This window comes from Miscanthus floridulus, chromosome 16, assembly GCF_019320115.1.
Source record: "Miscanthus floridulus cultivar M001 chromosome 16, ASM1932011v1, whole genome shotgun sequence".
NCBI lineage: Eukaryota > Viridiplantae > Streptophyta > Magnoliopsida > Poales > Poaceae > Miscanthus > Miscanthus floridulus.
In genome coordinates this window covers 109,317,895-109,328,048 of record NC_089595.1, presented here as the reverse complement: position 1 = coordinate 109,328,048, position 10,154 = coordinate 109,317,895, and the positions used below count along the sequence as shown (strand labels likewise).

The 10,154-nt window shown below is 54.2% G+C and overlaps 1 protein-coding gene across 1 annotated transcript; it reads right to left on the bottom strand.

Annotated features, from left to right (window-relative positions):
* Nucleotides 1-2,002: 2,002 nt before the first annotated feature.
* On the bottom strand, nucleotides 2,003-6,293 carry LOC136513197 (aspartic proteinase NANA, chloroplast-like). Its single transcript, XM_066507185.1, has 2 exons — nucleotides 5,347-6,293; nucleotides 2,003-2,991 (listed from the first exon to the last, which is right to left on the bottom strand). Exons 1-2 carry the CDS (start codon nucleotides 5,898-5,900, stop codon nucleotides 2,118-2,120), a joined length of 1,428 nt encoding a protein of 475 aa, XP_066363282.1. The 5' UTR covers nucleotides 5,901-6,293; the 3' UTR covers nucleotides 2,003-2,117.
* Between the last annotated feature and the right edge of the window lie 3,861 nt (nucleotides 6,294-10,154).

Below are 10,154 nucleotides of genomic sequence, written 5' to 3'. Positions count from 1 at the left end.
TGGCAATGGGCATGGTGCCCACGAATACTACCTTCTTACGCCCGTGCCCGCCAGCTAAATCTCTCGCCCGCGCCCACGCCCGCGACCCGCCACGAGCAACAAACCACGCCCGCGCCCTCTATCCGCGGGCATGAAATGCCCGCGGGCATGCCCGTGTGCCCGCCAGGTTGAGCATATATATAAATTATAGTGCATTACAAGAGATACGAAGATACATATTCACAACAAATCGTGTATATATACATATATTTGCTTGTAGGTCCCACATGTCAGACCTGTGGAGCGGGTCTGGCGGATAAGCGGGCGAGGATAGCAAATTTCTTTGCCCGCGAAGAACTATCCTCTGGGTTCAGGATGGTGCCCGCGCCCGTGCCCGTGGGCAAGAAGTGGTGCCCGTATCCTTGTCCATCGGGTTCCATGCCCGCGGGCATGCGGGCATTCTGTGTCCGTTGCCATCTTTATGTAGTCCCATTTTGGACAGGCCTTCCTGTCGGGGACCGGATCATTGTCCTGGCCTGTCATTATGTATCTGGGCCGGCCTGGGAGGCGAGCGTTGTCGCTATGTCGTCTGGGTCGAGTTTTTGCAAGAAAGTGGGTCCATTGGGGACCCCGGGTTTATGAACCCGACATAAAGCTTATTAGAATTTCAACATAGGACATACTAGGTGCATCTTTAAATTGGCTAATTAATGGCTAGATAAAATTAGCCCGAATTAGAGCATCTTTAGGAGTTTTGTAAATCAACTTTCTATTTTTATTTTTTAGCATAAAAGGAAAAAAAAAATATATGCCAACAATTTGGTAAAAAGAGCTCTTTAAAGATAAAAAAATATAAAAAATCCTCTTCAACTCGTAAGTTTCTGTAGTCGAGAGTAACTTTGTATCCACTCCACGTCTGACGTTTTTGTTGGGAGATCAGGGTAAATTGAAAGCATGAGTGAATTAAGAAAATAAAGGGTTGCATATGTGAAATCGATAAGAGAAAGAACTATTAAAAAATATTTGTTTGTGAGAAATAGTTTGAGGTTTCCAATATAAAATCGTTTAGTAAACTATTCTAGCATGCTTTTAGACAAGAATAAAATTAAGGTTGTTATTTCTTTTGTTAACTTAGTATAGATCTATTAGTAAGTAAAATGTACTAAACTTCTCGAGATGCTCTTAGCACCCTTTTGTATATGTACTAATGCGCGGATAGGCTCTTTATTAGCTCCTACCTGTTTGGATAGGCTAAATAGGCCCCGGTACATCACACGAACCTATTGTTTGCCTGATCATTGAAAATCCTTGTAGCATGTAACTTGAAACCAACGTTGCCTTCCACTTTTTTTTTTTTGGAAACAAAAGCGTGCAGGAGAGCTGCCGATTTATCTTAAAAGAATAAGGAATTCAAACCGGCAGTACAATGGTTTGACAACTCTAAAGGATTAAGCAGCAGCCGCAACAGTACAACACAACACAAATATAGGGTCTCTTTGGCACGGCTTATGCCGGCTTCGGCTTCATCTATTTTGCGTAAATTGAGGCCGTTTTATAAGCCGAGGTTAAAATGAATTAGAAACCGAAAAAAGACAGTTTTTCTGGCTTTACCGGCTTTGGCTTCACCGGTGAAGCCGTTTTGGATGAGCCGTACCAAAGGTGGCTATAATGTGCGTGTATGTGCACTCCAGAAAATATGCGTCGTGGAGCACCGTCCCGTTGACATGTTATAATTTTCTTGAGTGCACATACACACACATACACACTGTATCTGTATCATGTTGTGTGAGCAGGGTTTGCATAGTTGAGTTCATTCACATGGTTCATGTTTTCTTCTTTCTTGTTTCAGGATCTGTGCTTTCTTGTTTCAGAATCTGTGTGCGTTGCGTAACTTGTGTTCATGTGATCGCCTTTGCCCAAAATAAAAAAAAAACCGAACAGATGCGTGTTGGCTGAAAGTCTCAACGAAGATTCATCTCTGCAGTGACCACGAGCAGAAACGCGTTTAATTTCAGGTGAACGATTTGCCATTGCGCTAAAAATGATCTTTTCATTCAGAAAAAACACTCCCTCCATTGTCGTTACAATTTTATCAAGACGATAGACAAATCATGCCGCGCGGCGTCCGTCATCAATCATCATAGGGCGCAGCGCGTGTGCTTGAACCGGAGCCACCGGTCCCTGAGATCGAACTCCCAGAGGTGCTCCTGCTGCAGGATGTTGCCGATGACCGACACCCCGGGCCACGAGCCCTCCTGCACGCCGATGCACTTCACCCCGGGCGCCGCGTCGATGACGTAGCTCTTGGCCGGCGGCTCCAGCCGCGCGGACCCGGCGAAGCGCACCTCCAGCTTGGGGATCTCCGGCGCGCTCGCGTCATCGGCGGTCGTCCAGTTGTAGCAGTACTCGAACGGGTCCATGGTGACCCTGGGCAGCCCGGCGAGGTGCTTGCTGAGCGCGGCGACCACGGCCCTGTACGCCGGGGTGGCGAGGATGGTGAGGCTGGTCCCGGAGTCGAGGATCGCGCCGCCGTTCCGGTCGACGTCCCACACGTCCGCGGGGATGTCGAGCGCCTCGCCGGCCACGCACACGGCGTCCACCGTCACGGCGTAGAACGGGCTCATCCGGCGGTCGAGCAGCAGCGGCGTCTGCGCGGCGGGCGCCGGGGCGAAGCTGGAAGAGGCGGCGGGGTCCTCGGGACCGGGACCGAAGGTGAGGTAGCTGGTGGCGTTGCGCGGCGCCAGGTGGTCCACGAGGCAGTAGGAGAAGCGGCCACCGAAGCGCGCGGCGGCGCGGGACGCGAAGGAGATGTTGCTGTAGCCAAGGCTCAGCACGCCGTCCGAGGACTGGAAGCTCTGCCCGTCGTACGTGGCGGTGCAGCCCAGCACGACGCCCTGCAGCTTCGCGCGCCTGCCGCTGCTGTCCCCGCCGCCGCGGCCGCTGCCGGAGGACAGCGCGATGGTCGCCGAGTCGGTGCCCACCACGCCGCGCGCCGCCGAGCCGTCCTTGTACCTGCCAAGCCATTGCCACCACGGTTAGGTCAGGTAACGTTAGTTCGCGCGCATCACCACGTCAGCAACAGGATCGGGCACCACATGCAAAGATTCGACCGCAACACGCTGTGCTGTATGCAAACAATAATGTATACACCATTTTTATTTACCTCATCAAAATGCATTTGCCGATTTAAAAAATTAAACTACAGTGCTGAACTGGAACTGTGAAGCCGACACTCGTATACGTGAACATGATTCGAATTGGGGACCCTGGCTTTTTTGGGAGGCGACAGGAGGCACGACGAACCGGCTTGTAAGTTACACTACTCGTCTTCGATATGGTCTGCATCGGAATCGTTTGGGAAATGGAAATGGAAAGATACGTCTGGTAATGAACTGTAAAGCTGAGCTCAATGAGTCGGCAAAGTGACCGAAAAAGAGTAATCCCAGCTCATACCATGTTACGTCCGGGACAGCCTCCGAGTCTCTAAGATTAGCACTTTTTTTTTTCCATTTCAGCTATCTTTCAGTTGGGATATTACTGAGTACGGTGCAGTTGACCAATTAACTGTAAAGTGATAGCTGGAAAGCACGCTATGCCACCGGTGCAGTAGAGCCCGGAGCCCGACCGGTCAAAAGGCGAGCTGGACAAGGAGATTGTCCAAAGATAGACGGTGCCTGTCTATGAGCAGGTAGCCAGTGCCTATCTAGAGAGACGCTGGGCCGTTCGCTTGGAGAAATTCTGCAGAAATCTAGAGCAATTTGGAGAAATTTGTAAGAGAAAGTGCCTATCTAGAGAGACGCTGGCCCGTTCGCTTGGAGAAATTCTGCAGAAATCTAGAGCAATCTGGAGAAATTTGTAAGAGAAAAATATTATTCCAAATAAAAAAAAACGGATCCAACCGAATTTAAAGACACGCGGACGGAGCCGCTGAATCAGCCAACGCGTTCGCTGTACGTCCTCGACCTCGGACCATACTACACTGCAGCAACAGTACGGTACTGGAGCCCATAGTACCAGTCACGGTAAGTTCCAGAGACCGCCGGACTGGACAAGCACCGATGCCACGTTGCTTGGATCGGAGCAGCACCAAAGACGTCCGTGTATCTCAACACTCGACGTTTCCAACCTGCCACAAGCAGGGTCACGGGGGCGGCGTCCGCCGAGCCAGCCTGAGGAGCAAGCACATGTCGCGGGCGGTTCGGCGACGCGAGGCGGCGGCCGAACAAGTTGCACCATTTTTTTAAACAGACCGGGAGCCCCGAGGCAGGCGACAGCGCATCGGCGGCCGCAACGCCGCCCTACCACGGCAACGTGCGCGCCACCCACGATCGGGGCCGAGCTCCTCCGCGTCGCGTCGTCCAATGATCGCGCGCGACACAGGGGGACGCGGCCGGGGCCGGTAAATGTGTGCGCGCCCCTCTTGCTCTACGGTCCCGGCCGCAACCAGACGACCACCTCAATTTGGCAGCCTGGACAACCTCGACTCGTACAACGTACTGCTGGCTGCTGCTGCTTGTGGTTGGTCAATCCCTAGAATTTACTCTAATGTCGCCGTGAATCGTGTTCTCTACTCTAGCAAGACTGGTTTAGATCACCTCCAAATTCTAAGTTTTTTCACTCTTTCCATTACATCAATTTTTGGACGCATACATGGAGCATTAAATGTAGGTAAAAAAATAACTAATTACATAATTTGGTTGTAAATCACGAGACGAATCTTTTAAACCTAGTTAATCCATGATCAGACAAAGTTTATCAAATACAAACGAAACGTGCTACAGTGTCCAGATTGCAAAAATTTGCAATCTAAACAAGGCCAGTAGCAACCGGGTTTCTTCTGAATGTCTGGCTCACGTACGCTCACAAGTTACTATCCTACTAGCAGCGGTAAATTTGCAGGAGACGCAGTGAAATGCAAGTAGAGTAAAGCACAAGGCGCATGGAGATGGATCCCAGTCAGCGAAACCAAGCACGAACTCGTGTCCACACTAGCAACCCCAGCAAGCCTGCCGAGCGAAGCAATTGAATGCCGCGCTCTGCCATGCCGCGGCGAGACCGGCCGCAGCAGGAGCGCGGTGAAAAAAGCTGCGCGAGTAATGGCGCGCGCGAGATCCTGACCCATCCGCCCACCAACCAACACTTACTACTGCCGCTGCCTGCTTGGGGAGTTGGGGCGGCAAAGCCACCGGAACCGGAGTCAGCCACCAAGCAAGCCGTAGCGTGACGAGGGCGAGATCCGGTGGAGTGCGGAGCACGCGTGCGTGCCAGTGGGTCGAGCGGCACGAGGCGATCGATCGGCGTGAGTGCGAAGCAGGGCAATGGCTGGAGGGCATCGGGAGTGAGGCGGGGGAGGTACTGAGTACTGACCGGTAGTCGTAGGCGCAGGGGCTGGCCGGCGACGAGCAGTTGGCGAGGGAGAAGGGCACGTAGGAGGTGCACGTGTCGGAGGAGCACGCGATGGGCGCCCACGACTTGGACGCGGAGGTGCGGAACACGCGCGCCGGCGATCCAGCGCCGGTTCCGGCGGCGGCGCCGGCGCCGCGGCACTTGACCCAGGTGAGGTCGCTGCCGGTGTCCGCCACCAGCACGAACGGCTGCGCGGGGGTGCCCACGCGGAAGCGCACGAAGTACTGGCCCGTGCCGGTGTAGGCCCCCGACGAGAGCGGCATGGCGAACGCGGACGCGCCCACCTCGGCGGCGCGGCGCCCGCGGCGGGACGCCAGCTGCGACCGGATGTACGCGTGGCGGTGCACGTCGTCCCTCGCGCGGTCGGCCAGGGACGCGTCCGGCGCCGCGGGGACGAGCTCCAGCCGCGGCCGCGCGGGCTTGCTCACGCGCGCCTGGTGCCGCCCGCCGCTGGCTGCCGCCGCCGTCGCGGCGAGCACGAGCAGCGCTAGCAGCAGGTGGCCGCGCGACGCCATTTCTTGATCCTTGCTTGACTCCCCCCTTCCTTGCTCCGATCCCTTCCCGCCGCCCCCCTCACACCGTTACACGATGGCAGCAGCAGCGGCGAGCAATGACACGCACGCACGGCCCACGGTGTTCTGCTACGCACTGGGAAGAGGAGCAGCGGCCATTTCGCCTCCACCTCTCGCCACGAGCTTTGTCGCGTCGCGTGCTCGGCTGCTCGTATTACTCCCCGATCGAACCCGAAGCTGAAGAAGAGGTGGCCGGAGCAGAGCTTTTTGGCTGCGTCCGTGACGGCGAGGCGAGGGAGGCGGCGTCTTTTATAAACAAAACAAAAGGCCGCTGGCTGGCGCTGCCGCTGCGCACGCTGCCCGTGGATAAAACGCGGTTGGGTTGGGTCGGGTGTGCGCGCTTCGTTGGCATTTGGCAAGCGTGATTGATTGCCGGGTCGAGCGAGGATGATGATCTCCTTCCCTGCACGCCGGGGTTCGGTCCGATCGGGTTTCTGGGACGAGATTTGCTCGCTGTCCCCGTGGGCCATGGGCTCGGCCGTTGTAGTTGCCCAGCCATGTTCATGTGGGTCTCACTTCTAATCCATCCGTGGCTTCGGCCGAACTGGATCAGAAAGACATGTGTTATTTTATTTTATTAACTATTTTGTTTTAATTTTCTAATTTCTAAGTAAGGAAAGGAGACATGTCCGTGTATTTATTTTCGAAATAAAGAGGAAAGGCATGCTTATGTATGGAAGATAAAGCCAGCAAGCAGAGAAGGCAGCCTTTGCCAAATCACGGCGTAATCGCCGAGTCGCCAAATTGCGTGGAATGGAACGGAAATCTTACGGCAGTAGCGGTTATCGCGACAGAAATCCAGTTTTGCGAGATCGCCGGCTGGCTGATTTCAGGGTGGGGAATTGAAAGGGAAAGCGATCTTGCAGAAGGTGGCCTTGCCAGTGCACAGCAGATTCTTGCTGCCGGATTTGGAGGCCGTCCCGTCCGTACGCCGTTGGTAGGACGGCGAGATCAGCGTTTCTTTCTACTACTGTAACAGCAGGCCGGATTCGGCGTCCTGATTGGCGATTCCAATCAAATCTGTTTCCCAATCAACACGTACTCCTCCTAACTATGCGCTGAACCAGGACATGCACGCAGATGCAGAGCTGCTCGTACCCTGATTACATGGCGTTTGTTCTCTTGCGTCGTGGGGTGTGATACGTGACAAATCTCTGCTGAGTGAGGCCGGAACGTCCGGATCAGCAGCTACTGTAGATTACATGGCGGGACTCCGCGCGCACGTTGTGCCACCCTTGCCGTGCCATGCTGTGCGTCCAGGTGCAGGCATGTCCACAGGTGACAAGCCCCTGTCATGTTTGTGCTCCGGTAATCGACCGATCCCATGCAGCGTTGGCACAGGCATGCTGGCCTCTGGCCTCCCAGGAGCCAGGAGTCAGCGCCGATGACGGACGCATGAGCCCACGCGTCAGGACGTGACGCATTCAAGTAAAGGTGACAAGTGGCACGTGGACCTATGAAACGGCAGCACGTACATCCGCTGTGCGCTGCGAGTGTAGCGTAGCATACTCCTACGCCTCGCTCGTTCGGTCGCGTTCCCCGCGCGTCGTCAAGGGCGGTGACGCATGCACGCCGCCACGCGGCCGCCGCCGTAGCGCTTGCCGGCTGGCACCTCACAGGTCACAGGATGACTAGCACGGCGCACACAACGACGAAATAAAAACTTACAGGTGTTGAGATCAGTCGGCAAGCTTGCTATTCTCCTCGACATCTCACCTTCCTGTCAAGTACGTTACGTACAGTACGTAGGCACGTATACATTCATGCTCACTCAAAATCTCAAATGATGGGTAGAGATTCTTACAGCGACGATGAGACGATCGATAGAATAGACCTAGTACAGGACAGTTAGGCGGCCGGGGAGCCTGCAGTCTGGACAGCTCACGCACGGCGAAAGGCGCAGTGATCTTGAGCTAGCACGCACCGAATCCGTCTAAGAAAAGGGCGAGGAGAAACTGCACCCCAGAACGACACTGCAGCGCGCGATGAGACGATCCGAGACGGGCAGAGAGAGATGCTCGGCCAGTCGCCATGCTATTGCAATAGCTAGTGAGCGAGTGGGCGCTGCTGCTCTGCTGCTTGGTGCTGGCCAGGGCCGCCAGCTAGAGGGCAACAACAACAGGCAGGGCAGGGCCGGATTGGGTGGATGGATGGACGAGCTCACGAGCAGGAAAGGAAGGAAGAAAGACATGCATGGCTTGGCAATTGGCATGGGGTCCGATCGGTCCGGTGCAGCGACCAGCGAGTCGACACGATGATGGCGCGCAACGAAAAGCCGGCCCTGGGCACATGGCCGCATCATGCATGCTCGACTTGTGCCGCCGCAGCCTGCACGTACGTACTCGCGTACGTGCGCTCACCCGGCGCCTCACTTTGGAGTTTCAGTGGATCCCATCTTCGCTGTTCATCATGTTCTGCCGTGGGGTCCGATCAATGGAGCCGTTGTGTCCGTCCGACGACTGTTACTTCGGTGGCGCATGTCTCGGGCGCTCTGTTGGCGGCTGCATGCCCGCGCGCCGGTCCAAATTAAACGGGCACTGCGCATGCGTCATGCGTGGAATCGGCGCGCCTCGTGACCCGGTGGAATTTTTGTTTCCATCATCCATCGTGGTTACTAAGGCCCCGTTTAGAAGCCAAAAATTTTTGGTTTTGGGTACTGTAGAGCGTTTGTTTGTATTTGTCAATTAGTGTCTAATTATGGACTAATTAGGTTCGAAAGTTTCGTCTCGCGATTTCTTACCCAACCGTGCAATTAGTTTTTTTTCCGTCTACATTTAGTATTCCATGCATATGTCGCAAGATTCGATGTGACGGGTACTGTGCAAAATTTTTTGGAACTAAACAGGGCCAACTTATTCGTTCGGAGTACGTTCAGGCTTTCAGTTTCAGCTCATCTTTTCGGCCTCCGAATCCAAGAAGACTGGCTTCGCCTTTCGCGTCTGTTGCCCAACTGCCTGCCTGGGATTTGATGGCTCACGAATCGGTTGCCCGCTTAACTTGAGCCTCCTCGACCTTTATCTACCTGGACTATGATCAGCTCTGAGAGCTCTCATCATTGGATCCACGCACGCGCCGTCATGATCCGCCTTAGGTGTTCCGCTAGCGTTAATCGAGCAGGTGATCATTGTTCATCACTGCTCTTGCACTGCCCTCTAGCTACCTCGCGGCATCATCGCTCGTCCAAATTTGCTGGCCCTGCACACTTTGTTTATCCAATGTGGCTTGATCTGAGCTTGATTCTCTGAACTGAATTCCTTGTGCTTCCGGCCAGCCTTCCGGCCGGGTATGGCGGGCCGACGAACGACTGTTGTATCGTCACAAACTGGCAATTGCTTATTAGGTTTGCTTGCTTGCTCTACTAAACTTACCCAGTATCACCAACTGGCAGTTGCTTATTAGGTTAGCTTGCTCTACTAAACCTACCCGGTCAGGGTTCTATTGCCAGCTACCTGCATGTTCTCCAGGTATTGTTCGCTGCGTGCAAGCATCCAAGTTCCCAAATAGAATGTTCAGAATAACTGGCAACTTGGACATACTGGCCCTAACTGCCGATTACAATTGCTGGAACGAACTTGAAACTAACCTGTCTGCCCACATGCCGTGCGGGTATTCTGCCAACCACATGGTAGAATCGCAATAGAGAAACGGAAATGCTATACAACAACCGGGTGTTTTATACGACAACCGCACGTCCGCCGCGCCTGCGCCGCCGCCGTCGTGCTCGCCAGTCCCCGCTCCGCCGCCGCCCCCGGCATCTTCCTCAAGTCCGGTGAGCTTCTTCCCCAACTCCGGCGCCGTCACCAAATTTGTCTCTGTCCTTTTATAAAAAAAAATTATTACTTGTGATTTGTGATTTGTTAATTGTGATTTGTAATTTGTGCCAAGGAGGAAGAGAAGAGAGGAGGAAGATGAACAGTATCTATGAGGAAAAAATTAGGTGTTACCGGGTGCTAAAACACCCGGGTGTTAAATAGACAAGCTCATAGAGAAAAGGCCAGACCGGGTAGCGGCGAGCCGGCGAGGCGCGGCGCGGCAGGGATATGATTCGTTCTTGCGTTCCCACGGATGATCCATTTGACCACCACGTGGTTGGTAATACTGCTGTTCTGGCTGCATTTTTCTTTGCAAAACGGAAACACGTTTAGCTGCTAGGCTGTACAAGGATGGATGGTGGTGAGTTACAGGTCTTTCTTCAGA